At 46.4% G+C, this 27,209-nt stretch overlaps 1 protein-coding gene across 3 annotated transcripts in view; it reads right to left on the minus strand.

The window, feature by feature from the left end:
* The window catches only part of LOC104352325 (solute carrier family 35 member F4), a 228,439-nt gene that overhangs the window by 114,156 nt on the left and 87,074 nt on the right, over nucleotides 1-27,209 (minus strand). For 2 of the 3 annotated variants that reach the window (XM_086462670.1, XM_086462669.1), the window contains exon 1: nucleotides 12,625-12,727. The exons of the other annotated variant lie outside the window; for it this stretch is intronic. In XM_086462670.1, coding sequence (XP_086318796.1) covers nucleotides 12,625-12,727 — 103 coding nt within the window. Of the gene's footprint in view, nucleotides 1-12,624; nucleotides 12,728-27,209 lie in introns of those variants that run through there. 3 annotated transcript variants of the gene reach the window in all.

Below are 27,209 nucleotides of genomic sequence, written 5' to 3' on the forward strand. Positions count from 1 at the left end.
TGAGATAAAAGAGGTGTTAGCTTCACAGGATGCTTATTCACACCAAACAGGCCAATGCGTTCTTTTCCTTCTCTTACTCTGTCTCCACATACATTGGGGGGTGGGTGGGACCTGACTCCAAGACTTCATGGGAATTACCCTCATCTGAAGGAAGTGTATCCAGCGAGGTGAAGAGCTGTATCCCTAAGAGCCAGCAGCAACACAGACAAGCAATTCTACAACAGCAAAACGGACAGTCGCTTTCCTAAAGAATTGTGTCTTCTGGCCAGATTCTCCAGCGTCTAAAAAGCAATTAGACAAAGTCATGGAAGAAATATCCATCAAGAGCCACTAAAATATACATACACCAAGAACTTCCCAAAGCACAGACCAATGAAGGAGGGAAGCACACCAGGAACCTGCATTATACTCTGCACACTTTCTGTTGACCACTGTCCGAAGCTGGATGTTAACTAGATGCATCTTTGATAAGACCCCAAAAATTTTCTGCAGTACATCTCATGTTCAGCAGTGAGCTAATTCTACAGCTTTCCCACTGTGGGAGAACCAAGGCGGCCCCCTTTTTCTAGCTGGCCACTTGTTTTTATAAGGTACATCAGGGCTCCATGCTTTTCATGCTCTCTGACTCCTCGTAAATTTGCTTGGATTTGGCCAATAGATTCAAAAGTTACAGGGGGAGGGAGTAGGGACAGTGATATAATGTTCACATAAGCTTTGTTTCCTTAAGAAATCAGGTTAAAAAAAAAAAATCAAGAGATGATGAGTTACAAGACGTTCTGTAATCTGCTTTTAAAACACCCAGGAATGAGGTGCAAAGTCCTAACAGGGCATACGAGGATGTGTTTGACAAGGAGCAAGTGCTTACATTAGGCAAAACATCATCTTTAAAAAATTATTCCATGATAAAAAGAGAAACCCAGTAGCAACCCCAAAGAGCAGGAACCTGCTCACTCACAGACCTACCACAAGGCACAGGGCTATTCTTTCCTTTCTAAATCACCCTTTTATTCTCTTCCAGACCTTAACAGACTGCTACAAAAATACCATAAATTATAGAGTATGAATGATGTCAAAGCCTGCTCTCAGAGGGAGGCTGGGAACAGCAATCATGTATTCTTCAGTTTGGGAATATACAGACACAATTTTTGTTCCTCACCTATAAAAAAGGGCTCTGCACGTCAAAGGCACCAAATATATTTGCTTTCAGATCTTCCCTTCAACCAGCCCAGTCCGATGCCACAGACATAGGGAAAGGGAGGCTGATAGGTTGAAAAGGGAAAGTCAGAACCAAGAATAATGGCTTAAACCACTGAAATACACAGGGAAAGCATAAATACAGCAGAAAAAAACAGTATCTACATACTCAGTTCAAACTGCACTGTGTTATTTCAGCTGGCTTCCAGAGAGACCTGCTTCTGAATACCTGAACGTGACAGGAGATAATGACTGTAACCCTCAAGTGAAGACCTATGAATCTTCCCTTTGAGTGCATGAAGGACACCTGGGAATTCAGGCTGCCCTAAACTACCTGTCCATAGTCCCAAGAAGGGAAACAGAAAAACTTGCAAATATGAACAAAATGGGATGATTTGTTTTACCCAGCCACACGCCACCCGTCACCCACAGGGAGGGTGTGAAGGCCAACAGTCATTAAGCCACCAGAGGATTCTCCTGCTCTAAGGTGATCTTTTGCCAGGTAACACATCATTAAGACTGCCTCACTGAGGGGAGAAAAAAAAAAAATAAAAAACAGAGGAGATTATCAGAACCTTGATGTTGTTCATCAGAAAACCATAAAAAAAAGGAGCTTAACTTTTGTCTACCGCTAAACCAAAACCATCCTCAGTTGTGAACATCCCACATCTGTGAGCAGCTTTGGAATTAAAGTAAATCTGAACGCAGATAACTGAGGTCTGTCCCTTGCTATCATTTGTAGCATCAAATCTGAGACCCCAGCTAAAATAGAAAAACAAAACCAACATCTGTTAATAACATGCACAGTGATAGTGACGGATTTCTTCTACCCTCCATTCCCCTACATAGGATAAATCTGAGAGCTGCACCTCCCATTTTGTTTGCCTTCTTAAAGAAGTAAATGTCTTATCTCCACAAAGTGCTATGAAACTTCACTACACCATATAAATGTTTTACACCAATAATAATTAAGGGGTACATTTTCAAAGAAATGCCTCTAAAAGTTACACACACAAAATCTGAGAGCACTGTGACTAAATCACATGTACGTGCTCACCAGAGTGGTGTTTCCAGGTGTTTGTCTCGGAAACTTTGGCTGTCAGAAGAACCACTCCTGCATCTGTGCATAGCATGAATACCTAAGTTTAAGGAAGTTCTCTAGAGTCTGCCCACGTACAGACATCTTTTCTTCTAGCTGACTTCTCTAGGCCCATAGCCGAGGATGCCTGCCTTCACAAGGATGCTCAAAACAGTTGCTCTGAATTCACTTCAAAACAGATGCGCACAAAGACACAGCACAGACCCTAGGTAGAAATAGAGCTGCTCTAATTTGATCTAATTAACCTCCTTCACAACACTGAATGCATGGAAAGAATCAGGATGCATCGGAAAACCCAGCTAAGCAGCATCTTCGCTGCTTCTGCCTACCGCAGTGCATCTACAGGTGAAGTACAACCTCAGCCTTCTAAGTCGACCCTCCGAACAACCAGCGAGGTCTGCATCTGAGGGCAGATGGCCTTCAGAAGGCTTCTTCCTGGACCCATACCTCCATGAAGACACTAGGTCAGACGACAGCTGTGCACTTAACTGCACACTGAATTCAGTCCAATGCTCCCCGTAAGCATGAAGCTTTGTGGCACACAACCACAAATAAATCCATGCCCATTGCCAAAGGGTCCCCCACGAAGAGAAACAGAAGGCAGGTCTTGTACTGGATGAATCACCTCGACAGGACACATATGGCTTGGCACACCAACAACAGCTCAACTAAGTTTTTCAGCTGAAAAATGTCTTCTGTTCCTTCCTCCAAGGTTCTTTTTTCAATGCATGTGAAAAGTGGCACTTTCAGTGACACTCCAGACCTTTCACCAGTCTGAATTTTCTTTCTCAGAAGAAATGTTCTCGAAATGTTTAAAGTTCTCTCCTTAGCTAATTCCTCATTTTTTTCCAGTTCCATCCCACCCCAGGAAGAAGCAAGAATTGATAGAAAATTAGGAAACTTCCTCAGATGTGTTCTTCTTTTCCATCTTCCTGGTAAACGCCAAGTTCGATCATTTCCACTTGCTCTCTGTATTAGCAGCCTCACTGAGTACTGAGAACTAAGCAAGTGCTTTCTCACATGTAGAACCAATCCTCCTCAGGTAGAAGTCCAAACCATGGCACAGAAACAATACAAAGAGTTCACCTTCCTACCATCCATGCTGTCAACACTGAAGAATTTCCTCTGGTGGAGCAAAGCATCCCACTTCACTTGCATGCAAGCTGCTACAAATTCTAGCCCCTGTAACGTATCACACAACAGGTTATTTCTGGCACTGCAGAGAATAACCCCAATCTGCACCCACACAATTCCAGGAATGCAAACTCCACATGGCAAGCTTTGTCTAAGAAAGGATTAAAAACTCCAAGGTTTCAGACATATAAAAGAAAAGAGTCTTAACTATCAACTACACTATAACAACTACGCCGCCTTACTTCAAGATGCCGAATATAAATCACACCATGCAAGTTAATGCAATCACTTTTCTGTCTCAGAGCACTCTGACAGAGAACATGTGTTCCAGCCCTGTTTCACGCTTATCTTACACAGGCACAGCAGCACGTGGTTTCAGTATCGTCCTTAGACAGCCAGGTATATGATGCCCATTAGCTGGAATAGATCTGCGCAGTTGCGTTCCCATGAATCGTATGAAAAATCAGTCCCCAGCAGGAAACTATCTTTTAGTGAGGTGCACAGCATCTCCAACTACGCCATCAATAATAAAGGTGTGTGTCAGCCCTCATCAAAAACGTCCCCCAGAAGACTAAGCCTCTGCAGGAAGAGAGCGAGCTGTATTGTATATTGCTTCAGCAGGCAATTGCTCAAGCAATACTGCTTCAGTGCCATAAACAGCCACTTCCCAGTCATAATGCAAGCCCAAAATGCTCGAAACAGGAAGGAATAAAACTGGAAGAGTCACCACGTTGGCCTCAATCTACAATTTTTCTTGCTCTGTATGCAGAGATCTCTACCAGTTCTTTGACTGATCTAGTACTGGATTTGGCAGAACCATCTGCTGGAGTCGTATTGACCCATGAACTGCCACGCTGGTGCTTGCCTCTCCCTTCCTCCTCCCAAAAATGTAATTGGAAACTTAAATGAGACTCAAAACAGGCATGGGAGCTCTTCTTGCATCAGACAAAATAGACTGAACAGCTTTGAGACAGAGAACAGCTTTAAGATTGCCAGAAACAGTAGGAAACATCACCCTAGACCTGAATCCTGCTCCCTTGCCCTAGCTCATAAAGAAACCAGAACAGGAGCAAATCAGCTTCTCCTTGCATCTGCAAAAGGACAGCAGAGACACCTTTCTCCCTCCCTCGCTCCGCTACCCTGATCCAGGCCAGCCCAGCTGAATGCAGGAAAGGGCAAGTCCATTTTATCAACAGTATTCGCAAGTGAAGTCTAGGAAGAATCAATATGTTTTTGAAGTAATAACAGAAAGGTCGTCTTTGCAGATACACCAAGAGCCTGTAACGTGTACGCATACTGCATGCCCTTGAATAAATTCACTGTTGCCACTCAAAATGCCTGGGATGCTCTCGCTTACAGCTCTGCCATCACTGTGTAAGCCACATCCTGGGTATTAGCTAGGCGTAACATTACAGATTCCATCTTCGTGCAGTGAAATCTGCCATTCTGCAGAAGGCCAGCCCAAATTGTAGGCCACCTGGGAGTCCCACTTCACCTTACTGCAAGAAAAAAAAAGATCCTCAGTCTCTCTAAGTAGAGCTGGTCCACTTACTTTTGGTGAATAATTTAACCAGCCAGTTAAGCACTTCAGTTCCCCCCCCCCCCCCGCGCCACATTTGCACATTTGCCACAAAGAGACAAGTGACTTTTTTTTGCAGGCATTTTCATTATTGCGATCATCCAGCAGCAGATTTATGGGAAAAAATTCCTGCCACCAGTTGTTCAACAAACAGCAAGCTGCAAATTCACTTTCATGGGTGAATTCCCATGCAGGTAGCTGAGGAAGAGCCCATCAAGTTCCAAATGTGCAGAAGAAATAATTGCAAACCTTTAAAACCACTAATAAAAAAAAAAGAATACAAGCATTGGAAGGATAAAAGTTCACTCAGAATCATCTGTCTACTTTGGAGTACTATTTTACCATATTTAACCAAGACCAGATATGCAGCTGCCTGCCTGAGTAGATGAGGAAGAAAATGCAAGGGAAAGAGTGCTGGAAGGACAGTCAAAATGAGGGATACCTCTTCCGTGCACCCCAGAAGAGCGCCAGGAGCTCATAGCATACCCAGGTCATGTCTTAGTGATCTACACGCGGCAGCAACTCTCTCAGAAGAACAGGGAGAAAAGGTGGCATGCAGCTCCATGCTGCCATCACGACACCACGTTGAGCGAGCTTAAAGCCACCCCAGGTGAACCGGTGCGAGCGAGGCAAAGCAGCAGGCTGCCGGCGAGCCGTGCCACCCGGGAGCACAAGGCACGGCCCAGCCATCGCCCGGAGGGCCAGGCAGTGAGGAAGCCTTTCTGCAAGAAGGGCTGGAGCAAATGAGCACAGGAGGGCAGAGGAACTGAAAAGCAGGCAGAGAGCACGTGTAGAAAGCTACCAAGTCATTGTGACCACCTCTACCAACCTTAGCACCCGGCCAGGTTCAGCACAAGACCTTCTGCGCAGTCACCACTGGAGGAAGAGTTCGCTCCATCAAACATTATGGGTTGTTCTGCACAATCTCAGGCAAATTAATATCCCTCCCCCCCACCTTACTGTCTCAATTTCCCCTGCCAAATAGGAGTAATTTTTCTCAAACTCTTGGCAAACCTCTTTATGAGGCATCTTTAAAGCTTGGGAAATAATTCTTATTTAGATACATAAGACTGGCAGAGACATTTTGACCATTAATTTCAGCCTTCTGCTAATTTCCAGCCTTAATTTATTCATGGCCTGCTCATACCCATTTGTCTGTGTGCCAACATGCCATTTCAGTTTAAATAACTCTTCTTTCCTACATTTCCCTGTTCATCCTCCCAAGATGTATTTGGAGCAGCAGCCACGTCTCCATCTTGGCCTGTGGTAGCCAAGCTCTGTCAGTCCTCTCTTGCAAGGGTACTCTCCCCATCGCCCCGGTCCCAGTGTTGTCCTTCCTGACGTAAATTCATCCCTGCTGCCCTCAGTTGTTCAGAGCTGCACCTGGACACCATGGCACACTCCGGTACCGCAGTTTCACGGCTCAGCCCCCCAGGTATTTGACCCAAAGAGACCAAATCAGTCCCTGACAAAAGGCCAAGGACTGAACCAGTTTCCTCTCCTGCCAGCTAATCAGATCCCTCATCCTCTAAAATGCTTTGAGTCCCCAGGTGAAGGGGAGGTCCCACTCCAGCAACAAGTGCAAGGCTGCCATACTGTCTCTTCCAGAACAAACAGAAATCCACACAAAGCCTGGCCCTACTCCATTAAAGAATACATACCTGGTCTTGCCAAAATTAGTGGGCAAAGGAGTATTTACAAAATCTGTCTGGCTGAAAGAAATTACTTCATAAGTTACTGCTACTGGGGCTGATACACAGCCATACTTTTTTTTTTTTTGGCCTTAACAGAGAGACAAGCCTTCAAGGAGAAGCAACTACAACAGGACTGCACCCCATGCCGTGACATCCACTTGTGCCCCCAGAGCTGGTGGGGAAAAAGATTGTTAAATCTACAGTTTGCAACCCAGCCCCCACTGCAGCACTCCCTCCCTAAAACAATGGCCAGAAATAACTCTCATATGGGAAATCCCTGTCCAGCAGGGAAGGGACACCTTTGAAATAAAGCTTATTCCAGCCCAGGCATGCGTCTGGAGTCCTTGCAACCCAAATGCCATCAGGTGGAAGAGGGGCAGCAGCCCCAAGACTTCAGCTCACGCAGAGGCTGATTCAGACACCAACGCCTTCCTCCCAGACCCCCTCAAACACTGCTCGATGAAACCAGCCTCATCTGCTCTCCAAATTTCAAAGCACCTTTCCTCGACTGCTCCTTTCCTAGCCTCTCCCACTGCGCAGGGCTCTGCACAGAGAAACCGAGGACTCTGCGAGCTGCTGGAGAAGCAGCTGGGTGCCTCCAGTAAACAGACTGAGACTTTGTTCTTCTCGCTGGAGGTGACAAGCCATCAGGAGGGCAGAGTGTTCAGTAAGCACGGAGATGATCTGGGTTTGCCATGTGATTCGTACTGCAGCAGAGCTGCTGGCACAGCTGCTGTAATAACCCGAAGAAAATTCCCTCCAATGTTTCAGAGTTAAGATTTCCCCTCCACAGTCTTTTACTCTGCTCAGAGAGCAAGAGAGCAGAATTGCCAAGCCACTGATGCTGGCTCAGCCCGCCTGTAATCCCAGTCTTATTAAGCAAAGCAATTAAGCATGGACTTAACTTTAAACACATTGTCAAAGCCCAGTGGCTTAGTGCAAGTTCAGACTTAAGCAGATGCTTAAGTTCATTGCTGACTTGAGGCTTAACTCGCCAAATTAAACCACAAAACCTCGCTCGAGCTGCTCTAGGGAAGTAAGAAAACACAAAGCTTATTCTCTACAGCGACTGCGCTAACGTTAAGGACAGGTCCAGCATTTCTCCCCAGATGCCAAGCACCGCTGAGGACACACACTGCTGTAAGGGCTTTCCAGCTCCCTGGCAGGCACGTCTGGCCACGCAGCTGCATCACAGGGGTGGTCACCCAGTATCACGCTGTGTGCCCAGTAACACAGCCCACGGTCCCACTGCTGCATAGACACGAGAGACCACTCTGCTTCTAGGAGCTTATACAACACTGGGGTTTCAAGGCAGGTCTGAAGGAGAGAAGAAGGGGAGCTTAAAGCAGCATGGGACAAAGTACCCATGTTTAAAAGCCTAGCAAGTGCCTGCTGCAGGTTAGCATTCACAGCCTGCTGCGGTGGGAGTCAAACCCTCCAGAGCTGAGTAAAAGATGCCAGAAGGGTAGAAATAAGCTTTACATATTAAGAGAAGCTCTGCAAGAAAAAGAGGAGGTGATGGCCCATGTGAAAAGCTAGGAGAACATTGCAGCCACTGCATTTTCAGTACAGTTATGTTGTTCTTGTCTGGGCCTGAGAAAACAGCATTACAGAAATGCAGATCTGCAATGCTGAGAGCCAGGACAAGACATAAAACTTGGTGGATAGTGAAAAGAGCTCCATCAAAAAGATATTACACAGGCAGAAACTGCTTGACTTGGAGGTGGACTTGATGTAGCTGATGAAGATTAGAGACCAGAAACTTTTGGCTGGAGCTGTTTTAATTCAGTGGAAGGCACAGAAAAGGTGTTAGGACAGACTTGAAGGAGAGGAACTTCGTAGTGTGAAAGTAAAAAAGCTTTCAGCACTGAGATGAAAGGCAGATGGGGTGGCAGTTGGAGAGAGTCAAAAAAGAAAAAAAAAAAAAAAACCACAACAAACCAACAACTAAAAACCATACCCACTCTTAAGATTGGAGACACTAAACATGAATGTATTACCAGAGAAGAATGAGAAACTATGGCAAAGATCAGGAGAGGGAACAGTGTTTGCCACTGTTCGTGTAGATGGAAAAGCCAGACCAGAGCAAATGCAAATGAACACATTGAAACATGAGGCCAAAGGGGTCATGAAGATGGGAGCACCAACTGCAGCCCCAGGTCAAAGACCAGAGCTTCTGTTCTACACCAGCACCATGTCCTGGGAAATTACAGAGTAACTTTGAAGAAATTTACTGGAAGAGACACAGCCCCTTTTCCTTCCTACAGAAGCCAGAGACCTCATACATACTCTGTCCATTTTAAATTCAGGCATCAAGCCATGCATCCAAAGGTATAGGATGGCTGGGATCAGGAAGGGCCCTTTTCATCTCAGGAACAGGAGGGAACCCATCATATCTTGCTCAAATTCTTGTGTTTCATTATGCAGGATACTTTTTTTTTTTTTTTTTGCAATATACATGGATGCAAATACCAGACCAAAACATATGCTTCTCCTTAATCAGATGACTTACAGAGAAATAAAGGTGTTTTCCTTCTCTGACAGCTTTTTTAAGGATAAATAAAATTGTAAGTGTGACAGACTTAAAATTAAGAAAAGAATCATCACATGCACACTCCCAATTCTGAAGTAGGTTAGTGCACACAAATATAGAAGATGAAGCAAAAGTCTCTAGAAAATACTGCAGTTCTTTGTAATAACAGCTCTTGAACACTACAGATCTCTGACAGATTTCATGAACATTTGTGACCAGTCCTCAGCCTTCACACACAGAAGCTTAGGCCTGATTCTGTTGTTAAATCGTGAAATACATGCCAGTCCACTAAGGGAGGAATGTAAATCACCAGCTCAATTCACAGAGCCTTGGGCTTTTTTTGCCATTTTTCAGGACCCCCCAGAGTGGGCAGAACAGCAGCCACCTACCTCCTGCCTTCACCTTTCCTCATCAAGAGAAATCCCCCTGTCTCTAGCTGGGCACAGCAGGCTGGGGACAAAGAGGAGCCTCAAGGAAGGTGGTGACCATCAGCAGGCTGTCATCATCCAAAGAACATCCCCATCTGGTGCCCGGCCAGTTCTCTGACCAGACCCAAGGGGTACCCAAGAAGCAGACAGCATAAAGCCACCCTGGGGACAACAAACAGCTCATCCTCAGCTACCCTTCAGACCCAGACAGAAGCAAGGTGACAGCGTAAGCAGATGACAGCACATGCTACAGGTTCAGGCATCTGACAGGACGACAGCTCCTCTGCCACTGGGGAGGGCAGGGATGCAACCTACCTGAAATTTTGAGCACACTTCATGCCACCAGCACGCCGCTCTCCGGCAAAAGGCACCGGCATCGTTCAGTTGCACTGAAACTGTACTTGGGTAGCTGTGACAAAAATCACACCCTCACCAAAACAAGCTGAGATATCAAGTACATTAATAATTAGCTGTACGAACTTCCCACCTTGAGTGTTTACATTTTGACAGCGCTGTAGCTGAACAATTAGCTAGCAGAAGAACTTTCAAAAGCACTTTGAAGCAGCACCACTCAATGGTGATACTTTAGCCGAGACACAGGAACCAAGTAAGATCTCCAAGCCAGAACCTCCAAGAGTGACTCTCACTGCCTCAGTGCCAAGCGGCTGTATATGTTCAAGATGCCTGAAGGATGCCTGTTTTTTAACCCAGGTAGGGGCTGAATATCATTGTGAAAATCCTAACAATTCAAAGCACTTTATAAATCCAAAACAGAGAGCCACAAGGATAAGATAGTCATTCGCCAACTTCAAGCGCTCCAAAATTTATGACGATGGTTCAAAAACTTATGAGACAGCTTTAAAAAGCATTCATAGTTTAGAAGGTGTGCATGCTTTTCATTTACCTGAGGGTATTTGAGTGTTGGGATACCTCTTGGTTATGCACTTCCAGTTTTCCTCTTTAAGCATGACGACCACAAGCTTTGCTTCTTTTCTTCAAACACCAAAACCTGAGATACTAACCACTTCTTTTTGCCTCAGCACCCACTCCACAACAAAGCTACAAAAGGCTAGGAGATTTGCAATAAAATCCCAAGAGTCAGCACTTTTGAAAGCCTTGGCCTCTCCTGGCATGCTTTATCTCATTTTAAGCAGATGCAGTTTGTAGCATCTGCAGAACCTGGTCCTGGACTAAGAAAGCTTTTCTTTGTCCGGGCAGTCCCCTCCTGGCCTCCCTGCTGCACCCGTGCAGAACCACTTGCATTGCCAACACTGAATTCAGGTCTGCATTTTGATAAGAGAGTGGGAGTGTTGCTGCAGACTGTAAAATTGCATTCTGCCACTGAAGCAAACTTATGACAAAGTATTAAGCCAGTATCCTCACCATTCTCTGGTAATCACACAGTAGAGATCCTCTGGAGCCACTGCAGTATTTGGGACACAGGTCCCACCTAGCTCAGACTTAAACAGTCCCTAGACTCTCGTGAAGCGAGTCCTCCAGATTGCTCTGAGCTTCTTCCCAACTACTCTGACTACAGACAAACCAACTGACCTCACCAAAACACCTGCCATGCTGTCAGCATGCTATCCATACCAGCTCAATAAAAACACTGGGCTTGACTGTTTGCTTTTTCAGCTGACCATTACACAAAGGAATTATTTTTACTTAATTTTTTTAAAGTGGTTTCAATGCATGGCTTTCCTCTGTCATAAAAAGCTCACAGACATGTTTGTCTGATATTAGCAGGTCATTAATGTGTTTTGGTTTACTGCTGTATTGGAGCTGGAGAGGACCGTGCTGCCTGTTCTGGAAAGCAGTGCACCTTCTGATTCCAAGGGGAGTTTAAAAACGCAGAATAAAGTCTGCTCCCTAGTGCTCACCTCACTAAGGTGGGGGGGTTTGCCCCCCCCCCCCCCCCCTTTCCCTCCATTCCCCTTTTGTTTTTTAAGCTGTGGCATGTTGTAGCTTTTGCAAACTGCAAAGCAATTATTAGACAATAAACCCCTAACACATCCATTTCCTCTGTGGTAAAAATGAATCATTTCTTTCATTAGCCTAACTTTCCCCGTTAAATAGCCCTACAGAGCACTGGGACAGCCACAATTTCAGAGAAACCCAGTAAGGCTCTCCCCAGCTGCTAGAAACCCGCTGCTCCTAATTAAAAAACTTCAAAAGCAAAAATAGTGAATTTCTGCAAGGACCAACTGCTTTAATTTCAGCTGCTTTTAAGGCAAAAAAAAAAAAAAAAAAAACAACCCACAAACCACAAAACCGCCAAAAAAACCCAACCCCAACACCAAACCTCTAAACCACAAGTGTCTCGTATTAGAATGGCACGGCGGAAAACCCCTCGGTAACTCCCCACTTTTCTGGAAAAATCTAATTAGTTTTATGATGAAGATGAATAATCCAAGAGCTTCACGCTGAAGCGGCCGCCCGGGGGGACCCACCGGGACCGAAACTTTCCCGGTGCGGCGCGGAGCACCGGGTGAGCGAACACACACACACCCCCCCACACACACACCCCGCGGAGACGGGCGGTAAGGGGGGGTGGAAATAAAAAAAAAATAAACCTCAAAACGACAGCGAAAGGTCCCCGCACCCCTCCTGAGCGCTGGCTGCAGGATAGGGCCGCGGGCGCTGAAGTTACGCGGCGAAACGCCGTCGCCCCCCCCCCCCAAATCTCCAGCCACGCTCCTCCACCGGCCACCCGCCCCCCCGCCCCTCCCGCGCCCGCAGAGCCACCGGCCTCGCCGCGCCTCCTCAGGGGACAGCGGGGCAAGCAGCCGCCCCTGCCTCCCCCCCCCCATAACACGCACCCCCCGAGGGGTGAGGAGGGCATTTTGGGGGGCAACGGGCACCCTCAGGGCTCTGCCGCCACCTCCTCCCCCCCCCGCCACACACACACACGCACCCACACACACACCCCGCCAAGGGCCGGGAGAGGCGGGAAGGCGCCTTACTTTTCTGGCTGGAGTAGCCCGGGTAATATCCATAGTAGCCCGTGATCCGCAAGATCCTGTCCTCGATGGTGGCCACGCCGTTGGGTGCTGCCTTCCCATCCATAGAGGGCGGGAGCCGCGCGCGGGGCGGCCGGGCGGGACGCCGAGGGGAGCCGAGCCGTGCCGAGCCGAGCCGAGCCGGGCTGGCTGGCAGGAGGAGGAGGAGGAGGAGGAGGAGGAGGAGGAGGAAGGCGGTGCGGGCACGGCCGCCGCAGCTTGCCGGGGCGCTCGCTCTGACTCCGCCGCCTGGTGCAGGACGGGCTCCGCAGCGCGGCGGCCCGCGCCCAGCCCGGCCTCTCCCCCCCCCCCCCCCATACACCGCCCGCCCAGCCCCGGGCGGGAAGCGGCGGTGAGGGGGAGGAGGGGAGTGGGGGGTGGGGGGGGGCGGGGGGGGCACTTCAGTGGTTATTTAAAGGCGGGAGGGGGTGGGGATGGCGGGCCGGTCCCTCTGGACAGCGGCTGAGGTGGGAAGGGGCTGTGAGGGCCGGCTCCGTGCCCTCGGCGGGGCAGGTTCGGTGTCACCCTGTTGCTGCTAAGCCCGCCTCCCCCCCCCCCCCCTCCAAATCCCCCCCCCTCCAAATCCACCCCCCCCCCCCCCCCCCAAATCCTCCCCAGTGTGGTGACAGCCCAAGGGACGCGGTTGTCTGTGGAATTGAGGGGGGTTACTCCGGCTTGCGGGACGGTCGGCGCTTACCCCACGCCCTGGTAGCTGGGAGGCTTGACATGGGTGAGGAAGGTGTCCTGAAACGGTACCTCCGACTTGCAGGTTGTCACATCTGTCCCCCCAGGGGCTGCCCACAGGTCTCAGAGAAAGGACAGAGGCCACATTTGGCCTCAGAGGACTCTGAGCGGGGAAAGTGTCACTGCTCGGTGCTGTCCGTGTCCCTCCAGAGCCCGTGGCTCTCCCTGACTCTCACTCGGGTGCTGTCCCAGGCTGCAGGGAGGAGAAGGGGTATGGGCCCTCTGCCACCCAGGCAGGTTGTACACCTGCTCTAACCTAGATCTATCCGCAGGCTGTCCTCTAAATCCTTGCCTGCATTTGAAAAAAGAGGTGAGAAATTCAGCGTTTGGCTTTGTACCTCATTCCAAAGCCTAATTCTCTCTTTGGTAACAATCAGGGTTTGAATCACTTGCCTTTTCCTGCTACTGGTCCTTGTTACACTTCTCTGTGCTAGACTGAAAAACCCATTAGTAACCAGCCCTTTTTTCCTCCAAGATGAGTTTCTAGCTAGTAATCCACTCACTTTTTTTTCCAGCCCTTTCATTGTTTTGTGGCCCTGCCGTACCTTATCTTCACCTACTTCTTTTTGATCTGGCCATTTGCCTTGACTGGTGCATGGGGAACCCGGTCAAGACATTTCACATCCTTTGCTTCCTCCTCTGTTCAGTTTCGTTCTTCTCTCTTCTGTGCTTGGCTAAATAAGCTGATGGCACAAAACAGCCTTTGACGAGCACAAACAAATAATAGATGTATTAAAAATAGCTGTTGCTGTGGCTTTGCATGGGGAGTTATTAGCTGGTTAGTGATCAACGTTTTCTGGTGTATGAATGCAAATACAATAAATGCACTTAAGATACTAAATACTCTCTTGATTTCTTCTGTCTTGCTGTGCTGCTAGATAATACTAAGGGCAGATACAAATCAGAGATAAATCAACCACCTATAATTCAGGAATCGGAGGCATGTCTCATTTCACAGCTTCTTCATCCCTTTCTAGGCTAGCTATGAAACAAGATTAATGACTTTTAAAGTTTTTCAATGTATAGATTTTTTTTTTATTATTATTTGTCCAACAAAAGCCCAGACTCCTGCATGGTGAATTTACACCGACTGACAACAGACATTCTTTTTACTTCTGATTTGTGGAGTGTTATAAGCAGCCCACACCCCTCCAGGTTTTCACAGACCGAAGCGGCTGAGAGCTAGAGCATGTATTAGTTGGCTTTGAGAGGTGCTGGGTCAGTAGGAGCTGGTAAGGCTCTAAGCACTTCTGCAAGATTAAAATTCTCTGTCCTAGTTAGGGAGACACAGTTGATGCAAAAATCACTTTCCTGGTGTGTTATGTGGAATCCCTGAATAAACCACAAGTCCCCCCCTTCCCAATTTCACCTCCAGTGGGAGTTGGTGTTATGAGAACATTACCAGCATTGATCTCAGCTTCAAAGTCAAATTTCAGGACTTAAAAGTGTTACTTTGAAGAGACAGAAAGAAATGACTGGCTCATTTGAAGGTTAAAGTAATGTGCCCAGAAACAACTCTAAGCTTCAAATTCTTTCCAAACACCTTAGTTCTGGCTTAATTTTTCATCTCCTCTCTTCCTTTTATCCCTAGGCTTTCAAGGACATGCTGTGCATGTTTAAACATCACTAGATGATAATAAAAGCAAAGCCATTCTTGAAATTGCTCCTGACTATGGTTCCCTTCCAACATCGCTCTATGCAATAGATGTGCAGTGGTACCCTCTATCTCTTTGAAAGCTTATAATGAACTGCAGCTTTGTATTGTTTCTGAATTCTTACTACGCTGACAGTTTTTCTTTTCAGAAAAAAACAAGCAGATTGCTTTTTCTGCAATTAGGCTCTTTGCAAGTTACGGCTAAAGGAGCGCAGAGGAAGCCTAGCTGAGTAAGATTTATGAACTACCATTTATTACCAAGAAAAAGACACTTACACGATTAGGGGCACATGGGAACTTATTTGTTTCATCTTTTCAAGTTAACAGGCTCATCAAAGTCACTAGTTGCATAAATATGCTAAAGTGATTTTGCAGAGAGATTTGTGTATTTACCACTCGATGACTAAAATCTAAGGGTTGATCCAGAAAAGAGCTTTAAAAGCAGCAGTATATCCTGGAGCTTGTTGTACAGGTTGAATTTCCCCCAGTCTTTACAAATGGATATCTTTCTCTAGAGAAAGAAAGAGACTTACGCTATTAACGGCCACAGAATTTGGCCACAGTTTTTCAATAAACATATTTAACTCCAGGCCATATGTCTGCAAAAATAACCTCTCGAGTGAGAGAACAATGTAAATGTCTCCTGATCATCTTGCTGATTCTGCAAACAGACAGTCCCAGTGTCTTCTTTGCCTCTCACAGCTTTCCCAGACAGCCTCAAATAGAAAGGAACAAAAGTCTGGGTGTATTTCACAGCTGCCTTTCAAATCCCACTGGATCACGCTGTCATGAAACGGCAAGTATCCTCACGTGAGTAGAGCCTGAAGAAGCAGACTTTTTCTCACCTGCCTGTTTTCTGACCACATCAGCTCCGTTTTTTTCTCCATGAGACAAGAGGCATAACTTTCTGCTTTTCAGTTCCTTATTTATGTGGCAAGATACCCTAAAGACCCAACAGTGATAGCTCAGTAGGTCCTCACGTTGGACAAAGGGCCCAAAGGATTTAGGGAAAGACACGGGGCAGAAGTGGTAGTAAAAATGCTTAGAGTGGAAGTGGTTGCCTGAGATCCTAAAGCAGATCCACCACAGGCTTTGAGGAATACAACTCAGTTCTCCTATTTCCCATGCCGGCTCCCTCTCCTTCTCCTTCACTACATCCTCCTCCACGTACCTCCCCAGTCCACTTGAGGTGAGAGAAATGGGCAATTTCTCTTTGCGAGCAGAGGTTACTGCCAATCCTGCCATCTCATCTCTTTGAGGAGGTTCTGACCTAAGCTGTTACCAGGAATGAGCTATAAAAAACACAGGCAGCTTTGGTCTGTCAGTGCCTGTTACTTTCTGAATGTGGCTTACCTATGACTGCGAACATATGAAAAAAGAAAATAAAACCTGCCACAGTGAGGAATGTTTAATGCCAAGCGACTCTTTTAAGTGAAAAATTAACTACGAATTGACCATTCCAAATTAACTGTTTTCATTCCAATATACTATTTTTGTTTTTATCAAGAATGCGTCATTTTGGCTTGGACTGCAACTTAGCAAGAATCTTTAAACAGTCATGGCAAACTGGAGTTCTCTCATGCCATTTAGAGAAAATCATTTTGCGTGTCATGGGCCCAGTTCTCCTCTCAGACAAGTCATGCTGGTATAAAACTAGCATAAACATGAAGAAGCTGCACCCCATAGATAGGGAAAAGAAAGTCTATAGCATTCAAAGTTCCTCTAATTGTCATCTCAAGTGGTACCCATGAAAGTCACTGGGGCGTAGCCTGTTCCTGCGCACTCTGCCTCACACACCCCAGGGGTGAAGGATGGACAAGTCTCTCCGTTGACATCAAGGTCAGAAAGGACTCGTTGACAATATGAAACCATTTGATGTGAAGACGCCTGAAGCTGGCAGCTTGGTTTTAAGAGCTTTTCCCCTCTGTTTGAAACCTGGGGAAATTCCAGCTTGGAACAAAATTTCAAGTCCAGTTCCAAACTATTTCAGAGCATCACCAGATATTAAAAAGTTTTGATTTGGCAATGAGCTAGCCAGCTTTTCTAGTGCCAGCTGATTTCATTGAAGGGAGGCAGAACAAGAAACAATCAATTCTTTCTGAAACTAAGACACAAAGACGGTATTAGGGATGGAAGAGAAAGCTGCCAGGAAAATAACAAAAGGACTGTTGAAGAACAAGGAAGAGAAATGGGAATTAGCAGGAAAGGAAAGAAACAGAAATTTTGAAAAAGGAGGAGGCTGTCAAGCAAGATGTGTCCATGCAGACACCGGAACAGTGACAATCCGGGGCAGAAAGAAAAAAACCCTTCCTGATCCCAAACCAGGCAGTGGTTTTCACTCCTGGAAGGGGAACAGCTTAGTCCTGGCCTTTAAAGCTCACCTGCACCCCGAGCCTGCAGCAGGACAGGGTCTGAGAGGAGGCATGGCCAGGGCTGAACACACCCGTAACACGGGCAGTGCCTGAAGGAATGGCTTATGCACATTTTTTGTTACCGTGCACCCATAGTCCAGTCAGCAGCGCAGCTTCAAACACTCCCCGTGCTACAGAGCAATCTGGATGAACACGTCCACGCTGTGATCCACTTCAGCACTAGGAGACAGAGAGGTAGCCAGCATTTGCCCCCAAGATGTATATAAATGCAAGCCCCCGGCTCTGTGCATTTATTCTAACTAAAGCTAGCAAGAAAGGCACTTTCAGGCCTCTCACCATTTTTGTTTCCAAACAACAAAAGGAGGTAGTCATTCCTCTGAGCCCACGCTCTCAAACATTTCCTGGAAATATTTATTTAGCACTGGCACTGCCAATTTATTGACACCTGTTTCAAACAGAGGGGAAACAGGCCGAGAAGAGTCTCAGTCCAAATTGCGACTGGTTGTTGCAGGTATTTTCTCCCTAAGGGTCATCCAAGGCGCCTCTGCTCAGTCTCAATGACAAAAAAAAAATATAATAACAGTTATAAAACTCCATACAAATGCAAATAGCACATGGCTCCTGTGTTCAACATCACTGAGGATGGTCTGAGACATGTTTTTACTTCCTCCTTTGATGGCTAGTGTTCAGCTGATAGCCTGGTTTATACCCATTGATCTACTTTTTTAACTCCCACTTCTTCAGCAAGGTCTGAGATTGATGAATGGCTGCAACTAGGTTCTTACGCTGCTTTCAGTAGATCTCTGACCATGTATATCAGCAGAAGATCTCTCTTGGGAACAGTGAGAATCAGGGTGGACAAAGTCTGGCTGGACTTTCAGATTCCAGTCTGACTGCAGTGGTAGGGATAGGGAAAGGAAATCATTACTTGTAGAGAAAACAAGGTACTTTTTTGGAATAAAACTATGATGGTATTTCCAAGGAACCACTTTTCTGCTAACACCTGCCCTTCCTGACCAAACCAGGATTTGATCTCTGAACAGTCTTCAGCATTCAAGAGGCACAGAGGAATTAAAGTTCTACACTGTGACTCAGGACTCAGCTGTGATGAGACCCACACTGATTTCCTGAGCATCTGGTAAGATTTTGTGTGCTTTTCCCTGTTCCTGGATTTGGAGGCTGGTGTCATTCGAAAGTGAACAGGCTGATGCACTGACATGGAAGTGTGTGGATGGCTGGCGGTCAGGAGAATACTGAGCTCATGATGCAGTGTCAGAAATCTCCTCTGCCCTGAGATTGTCTATGCCAGTTTTTCAATTGCTTTTGACATCAGCAGGAGGCACAGCAGGACCCACAACAAGCAATACTCGGCGTAACTTGCACAAAAAATCTGCAACACTGGGCAGTTTTACAAAGCAGCTTTCTTGCGGATAATAAAGTCCTGGCTCTTTCAAAACATCTGCACCTATGAAGTTCCCCAGATGGTGTTTTGAAGAGATAAAAGTTCATGAAAAGTGGCATGAAAAACTCAAAAATCTCTACTACCTCCTGGTGGCAGAGATTTGCTCTCTCTGTACACAGAAAATATGCTGATGGAATGAGGCCTGATCATCTGACACCACTGTAAAGATTTTGGTGTCATCAGGTCAGTTCTATAACCCCTTAAAACTCCCAGTGATACATGAGGTATTACCTGAGCAGCAGCCGTCCAGTCTATCCTCAGATTTTCCTTCCCACTCTTCTCCCTGCCTACATCAAATCAATTCTTTTAGGCTGCTCCATGCTCTGGCCAGTTAAGCCAAAACAAAAGATCTCATCCTCTACCTCCTTCCTTTTGACATATCTTGTGCTGTTGGAAAAAGCGATCTCCTCTCCAGACTCTCTCCCAAAAGTACAGAGATTAAAACAAGCAATGTGATTTAACCCCAGCAATAAAATTAGTCCCGTCCCCTGGCCTTCACAGGTCCTTCAGATCAGTATGTCATAGAGGGATGGAGGTTCAGCTCTTTCTGACGTCCTAGACTGAATCTCTACCTAGTGCCTAAAGAGAGGAGCAGCCTTACTGATCATCTCCTGCTCAGGGATGAGCGGCTGGATGATACAGCAGTGTGTGTCCCTAGGACTCTCCAGTCCCAGCTCTCAAGAGAAGAGCTTGCAGCTACTTGCCAAGCGCCCTTTGTGCCATCTCCCATCACACAGGTTGCACTTTCACTCCAGAAGGCTTCCTAATGTGAATCCTCTCCACTTCTTAAGGTGAGTCAGGGCTCAGTTCGTTGACCTGAATATCAACAACATCTGGTGTCATTCGAGGTGCCGTGGGGCACCTGAGAAAACTGCAGAGCACTGGCAGATATAACAGAGGATCTAAGGAGACAGCATGTTTCTGCACTGGCAGCTGGAGGCCACAAAGTGTTTCACAGCACATCCCAAACGGCTCTGAAGTTTTGTGCGAATCAAGCCCTCAGTGTCACCACTAAATAACTGCGTGACTTGGGGAAAAAAAAAGTCATTCCTTTGCTTCTAAAGGCAAGGAAGTTTCAATCAGAGTCACATATGCTTCCAGGAGGCAGAAGAGCAGGCTGACGAATGTGCTGACTGCGTGCTCTGAATTATCTGATTTGCACCTGGGAGGGTATAGGGCAGCCCAACTCAACAGAGGCCAACAGCGAGCAGTCAGATTAGCTGAGTAAGTGTGCGTGCATGCGTGTGTGAGTGTGCATATCTCACCTGAAAACATGCTGACCAGTCAGAAAGACAAATTCTGTGGAGAAAGCAAGGCCCCCCCAGGCTTGGGACAGTACCTTTAGCTGTGCTCTACTTTCCCTGCTAGCCTCAGGAGGCTGGGTACATCACCCTTTGGAGGAGCACTACTGCAAGCTGAGCCTTTTTGCTGTTGGGAACGAGGTTTTTATGGCGCGAACTGCCTGTGAAGGTGAGGTTGGTTTTTATCCTTTTCTTTCCATCTGTTTACCATGCTGGGCTAAGTCAAGCAGATTGCAATTGGTCTTCACTGCCCAGCCTCAGCATGCTGACTTTGTCATATCACCAAGCAGCGCTGACATCCCTGACCCCTCTCCAGAAAGACCTCGTGAATTCAGATTCCCTGGATTTCCTCCAGTCAGGTTTGTTATGGTTTTGCACCTTTATCGTGTGACAGATGTGGCTGGAGCTCCGCTCACCCTCCTCTTTGGGCTCGTACCTGCCACGTTTGTAGCCCAGCACTGCGAACTCCCTTCTGCCCCACAAGTGGATGCGTAGGACTTGTGATCTGCTGCTGATGCTGCACATGTAGTCCCTGCAGCAGCACTGCATCACACCCAGAGAGCCTACCAAAGGAGCTCAGCCACCTTCCCCCAAAGAACACAATGAACTTGACCCAGCCTCCTTCTCCAGGTCTCATCACATGTTGCAGTCCCATTACCTGGACTATTCAGTCCTGTTTCTGGGAGATCTGGGATCTCTTATGACAGGACATTAAAAACAAAACTGGAAGGGTCTGGACAGTACCCTAAAAAGTTTGTGAGCTTTTGTGAGCAATCCACATTTGGAGACTTTGGTTTTCTGACTTTGCAGATGCTTCATAGCAAGGGAGAAAACTTACATTCACTAACACTTTCTCTAAAGGATCCGTGGGTGAAGTCTGTTTTTTAACATCTGGTTTCTCTCCGCAAACTCCTTGGACTAGATACACATATAGGAAAAAGAAATCTGGTGTCCCGCTCCCTCTACTGGTGCAATTTTTCAGCCATGACTTTGTACCACAGGCGAAGCTGTTCAAGTGCTCTTTTTTCCGACGCCTAACCTGGTTCTGGTGTTTGGAGATCTATCACTGTGTCCAAGGAGAAAGCTTGGGAAGTGCAGCAGACCTCTTTTGCAAACAGTCTTCTAATTAAATCCAGGTTGCTCCCAGATGGCACTGCATGTTTTATGGCTGCCTCTGAACTGTCTGCTTGAGATCTGCTATTTGGAGATTTATTTTTGTGTCCCTAGAGACACGCCCTGCTGCCCAAACTTTTCTGCTGGTATTTTTTCCTGCTTCCATAAGCATTCAAAAATTCACGTGTTATCATGACATCTCTTCCTTCAAGACCACCTAGCCTGCTGCTTGTTTCATTTTAGTACTTCAGCCATTAGAGGCAGGATCCCAGTGTGCACATCTCATTCTCCCCTTCACCTTGACATTGTATTTAAAGAGCTCTCCTGACTGCTAACAAGCACTGGGCAATCCTTTCAGTCTGATATTCTTATTTATAATAAAGCCTCTTATCCCGTGTTTCTTAAATGCCACACATTTGTTTAAAATCAGGTAGAAAATGAAGTACATTGCCTGTTACGACTAAGCACAGGCAGGGATGTCTCTTCCAGACAGCTGGACCAGGTATGCATCTCCAGACACTAGCGTGCCAGCGATTACTCCTATTCTCAAGAGCCTCAGAGGTCATAAAACCATTGAAAGCTGCACCTAAAGCAGCATCTCAAGAACCATTGCAGCCGTCTTCCTCACGCGTTGGACAATCAGCTCTCCCTGTAGCCACTCTGTACCTAAAAAGGCTCCCACAACAGAGTCCACCCAACCCAGGGACTCAGTGCTAGACGCTGTGCTATTAAAAAATCCTTTCCTTTCTCCCTCTTTACCACAGTACCCCATGCCAATTCTAGTTACTTCAGTTTTGTTGTGCAAGAGAGAATCGGATGTGACCTATAGGGCCAGAAGGAAAATGGCAATATGGTTCTTCCTTTAACAATCCCACATATTGCATGGAAGTCATTTAAGTACAGTGTTTGGTGCTTACATGTTCAGAGTTTGGCTTGTGTGTCTGACGGGGCTTGTCAAATATCAGCACAGACCAACACACTCTGCAGCCAGAACAAGCTGTCATATTGAAATACTGACCCAGATAACATCAAAACTATTTGCTATTCAACACATAAATTATTAAATCTTTCATCAGGAACAGAACCAGCTGTTAATATTTCTAGCTAAATATAGTCTTTTTAAATTGTAGTACTTTTTTCTGTTTTCCAAAGCACTGCAACATGCCATGAACAATGTTTTCAGTGTCTGGTGGAGATTAGTTTTCTGCTGCTCCCTCTTGCACTATTTGAATCTTCATCTTTATGAGAACCCAGTATTTTTCTTTGCTCAAAAAGAAGAAACTCTCAAGTCATATCAAACACTGCTGGCAGCACCAGTTTTCAGTGACAAAATGGACATTTGATGTGGCACTGAGATCGACTTGAAAGAGCTACACAGTGCACTGGCTTTGTAGAAAGGTATTTTATTTTATTTATTGTTTGTTTGTTTTGGTTTATTTTGTATGATAGCCGAATTGTATTTGGCAGAAGTCATGCTGCAGGGCAGGAAACCTTCTACTGTCACAGCCAGGGCGGTGCTGGGTTTCTGTTTGAAGTGTAACATGGAACTGACACATTTGCTAGTGTAATCTCTAAAAGAAATAAATCTACTAATCCCAGGGCTGTGACTGTTACACTATTGAAATTTAGAGCAGTAATAACCGTTTCCTATCATTTGGTGTGAAGAATAAGGCCTTCCAGTCATTTTCCTTTGTTTGTAATAAATTACCTCCCTGCTAGCTATTTGATTGTGGTATAAATCAAACGTTTCCATTTCAAGGAGATGTCATGTGTATCTGAAACTCCTGTTGCCACCTCTCAATTTATTACCTTGAAAACAGAAACCATTAATGTTAAGGTTACAAAGTCGAGCACTGAAAAGTTTAGAAACACCAGGCTAAAGGTTGTCTGTGCTGTCAGGGCTGTGCTGGATGGGTTTTAACCACCAGTTGAAATCGTGCCCCATACCCAAACTGGCTGTTATGAAATGGATCTGGCAAGCCCCCTTCCCTGTACAGCTGCCCCACTTCTGACAGCTATATTTTTTATGCCTAGTTCAAAGGACGGCTCTTTCTCCTCATCCTCTCCTTACCCATTGCCTTGGACACAGAGCCGCCCCAATTCTTCTCACCACACACATCCCCCTCTCACATCTCACTTTTTAAGTAGCACAACCTCAAAGCTAGCTTTTACTTATCCCCCTGAATTCAAGCCCATATTCCATGGAATGACTGCATATTATTTTTCCTGCAAGTCTCTTACCTCCTGGAGGTGCTGACACAGTGGGGACGAGACACCGAGTCACTATTTTTCCACACTCACTAGTCTGTGTGAGAGCTGAGCCCCTATTTTCTGCACAGCACCAAACCTCTGCACCGAATAGAGCGTGAATAATTCCCTGTGGGACTTTTCTGGGACACTCAGCACAGGAGAAACTGGGAGTTTTGCAAAGTGCAAGAGTCACTTTTTTGGCTTCATTTTCACAACACGCTGCTAACGTCGAAAGGCCTCGCTGCCCCCGTTTTACACACAGGGAAGTAGGTGCAAAGACAAAGGCACCAATTTTCCAGATATTTAACTGTGGTTTAGCACTTTATATGTTCAAAGCACAGCTCCCAATAGCTTCAGTTGTAGCTTGGAGAGATTAAGACGCCCACAAATCGGGCCCAGTGGGTGTTTGAGTGGACCTCACAAAATGAGTGACTGATAATCACTAACCCCGTGGGAAAAGCATGGGATAAGAAACTTGCCCATCATTCCTCCTCCTGCTTTGATGTCTTTGCCGTTGGCACGCTTGGCCATGAAACACTGACAAAAGTTTTGCTTTCTTAGACCAAGTCTCAATCTCCCTAACAGAACTGCAGCTCGCTGCTTAGTGCATGTAGTGTCCTGTTCACCTGAGAAAGCATTTGCTCCGCAACAGCATTGCTTGGTGAGATGCAGGAGGAAAACCAGAGGCAGAATGATGTGCTACAGACAGAGATACATCACGGCTGTGTTAAAAAAATCCACCAAAAAAAACAAACCAGAAATACACACAACAACTCCAGAAAGTAGCCTCAAAATGCGATTTAAGAGATTACAAAGCCATCGAAACAAATCCAGTTGAATCTGTAATACACAGAATTATTACCACAGCTGAGAGAACACTCATGGCTTTCAGCACTTTTAATTCCCTTTCAGTGTAAACAATGATCAATACAAGTTGTGTACCAAAGGTCTGAACCGTTTGTCCCCCTGCCCCTTCTCCACTCTGAGACACCTCGTCTTGCTCTGGTCCTTTCTGGATCTGCTTCTTATCTTTTCAGGACACCGACTGCTGTTCCTGTGCTTTTCCAGCATTGAGCCAGAGAATCCAGCTTTTTGCTGACTGGATCACAAGTTGGGCTTATCGCCTTGTACCTGAAAGAATTTATCTTCCTACAAGTCTTGTGCAAGTCAGTTCCAAGGAGAACTTGTCAGAAAGGGTGAGAATTATCACACCTTCCTTTAGGTATCCAAAACGTACACATCTAGCCTAAACTGAACCTTTACGTTCCTGCTGCAATCAATGGAGAAAGATAACCAGTTCCAGAGGGTGCTTCATCCCACCCTAGTCCAAATGCCTCAGACACGTAGCCTGACATTCTCCCATGTGATTGCTAAGCTGCATCTGAAAGGACTTTTCTTCCCTGATTTTTCTGAATGTCTGTAGGCTTTTCTATAAACAATGTCTTAAAACAACAAGTTCCTCATATTAAAATGCATAATGTGAAAGGAAATTGGGTTACTTTAAAACCTCCCACTTGACCGCTTATTTGTGCCCCTTAGTCTCTTTATTATGAGAAATAATTTTTAACAGCGCCCTTAAATCTTTTCCATGCTACTGCTGCTTTTACAAAACTCCATCATATTCTCTCCCTGTTAACCTCTATTCCAGGCTAAGGGGTCTTACTTATTTCACTTTTCCACGTACAGAAGTGGTTCCATATCTTTGGCCATCTCTGACGTCCTTCGCTGTGTCTTTCTCTAGTTCTGCTTGTCCTTTTTGAGATGGGGGAGCAGCACTGGACTCAGTGTAACTGCAGACACACTGTGGATCTGCAGAAAAAAAAACAAGTGACAGCTTCTGGGTTTTTTATTTATTCCTACCTAATAATCCCTCCCATTCTGTTTTCCTTTTCGGCCACTGCTGAATCTGGAAACGTTTTCAAAGGTGTTGCCACAGTTTGGACATCTCTTTTCTGGATAGTAGCAGCTAACCTAGAGCTGCTGCTTGTGCATGTTTTGTAACAATATATTCCTCAATATTTACTACTGTCCAATGTCATTTTACCACCTCATTGGCATCTTAAGAGCCTTTATTTAGCATTTGCACTTGATTTGAATTTTTACCACCCTGAAGAGAAGGAGCATTGATGACAGCCTTAACAGATGGATGCCTACCTTTTAGGATCATATGGTCACTCAGAGGGTCGTGGTCAACAGCTCAACGTCCAAGTGGAGAACAGTGACAAGTGGTGTTCCTCAAGGGTTGGTATTGGGACTGATGTTGTTTAACATCTTTGTCAGTGACATGGACAGGAGGATTGAGTGCACCCTCAGCCAGTTCGCTGATGACACTGAGTTGTGTGGTGCAGTCGACACGCTGGAGGGAAGGAGGCCATCCAGAGGGACCTGGACAGGCTGGAGAGCTGTGCCCATGCAAACCTCATGAAGTTCAACAAGGCCAAGTGCAAGGTCCTGCACCTGGCTCAGGGCAATCCCAAGCACAAATACAGGCTGGGGGATGAGTGAGTCAAGAACAGCCCTGGGGAGAAGGACCTGGGGGTGCTGGTGGGTGAAAGCCTGAACATGACCCAGCACTGCGCGCTCGCAGCCCAGAAAGCCAGTCACCTCCTGGGCTGCATCCAGAGCAGTTTGGCCAGCAGGTTGAGGGAGGGGATTCTCTCCCTCTGCTCCACTCTGGTGAGACGCCCCCTTCAGGGCTGCCTCCAGCTCTGGGGGCACCAGCACAAGACACAGACCTGCTCAAGCAGGTCCCGAGAAGGGTCATGAAAATGCTCAGGGGGCTGGAGCAGCTCCCCTGTGAGGACGGGCTGAGAGAGTTGAGGCTGTTCAGCCTGGAGAAGAGAAGGCTCCAGGGAGACCTTACAGTGGCTTCCAGTGCTGAAAGGGGGCTGCAGGAAAGGTGGGGAGGGACTCTTCATCAGGGGTGTGGTAACAGGATGAGAGGTAACAGTTTCAAAATTAAAGTGGGGAGATTGAGATTAGATGTTAGGAAGAAATTCTTCCCTGTGAGGGTGGTGAGGCCCTGGCACAGGCTGCCCAGAGCAGCTGTGGCTGCCCCCTCCCTGGCAGTGCTCAAGGCCAGGTTGGATGGGGCTGGGAGCAACCTGGTCTGGTGGGAGGTGTCCCTGCCCATGGCAGGGGGTTGGAATAGATGGTCCTTAAGGTCCTTCCAACTCAAACCGTTCTATTCTATAATTCTATATCCTAATAGGCACTTGAAGTAAGATGAAACAAAATTTCCGAACAAAAATCCCTGAAGGCAACGCAATAATTTCCATGACTTGTGACTCAGGGGAACCATCTGGCTGCCAATGTGACTTTAGGCCAAATTTCAACTCCTATTGCCTCAGGCTTCCTCAGCTGTAAGACCAAGACACATTTATGGTGCACGGCAAAGGCCAGAAAACTTCCCCCAGCCATTTCCACCATCAGCCTCAGAGGCTGCCAGAGCTCATGCATGTTCTTAGGATGATACCCTGTCTTCCTGAGATTTCTCCTGATGGAGATACCAAAGTAACGTGTCCAAATAGACAATTACTCTCACCATGGGAAAAAAAAAAATCTTTATATAAATCCTCAGTTTATAAACTCCTTTAAAAGTGTATTCTCCTTTGTAAGTAGCTTGTAGGTCTGCGTATCCTTTTAAATGGTCT

The sequence above is a fragment of the Leptosomus discolor genome, chromosome 3, assembly GCF_034619465.1.
Source record: "Leptosomus discolor isolate bLepDis1 chromosome 3, bLepDis1.hap2, whole genome shotgun sequence".
In the NCBI taxonomy this organism is placed as follows: domain Eukaryota; kingdom Metazoa; phylum Chordata; class Aves; order Leptosomiformes; family Leptosomidae; genus Leptosomus; species Leptosomus discolor.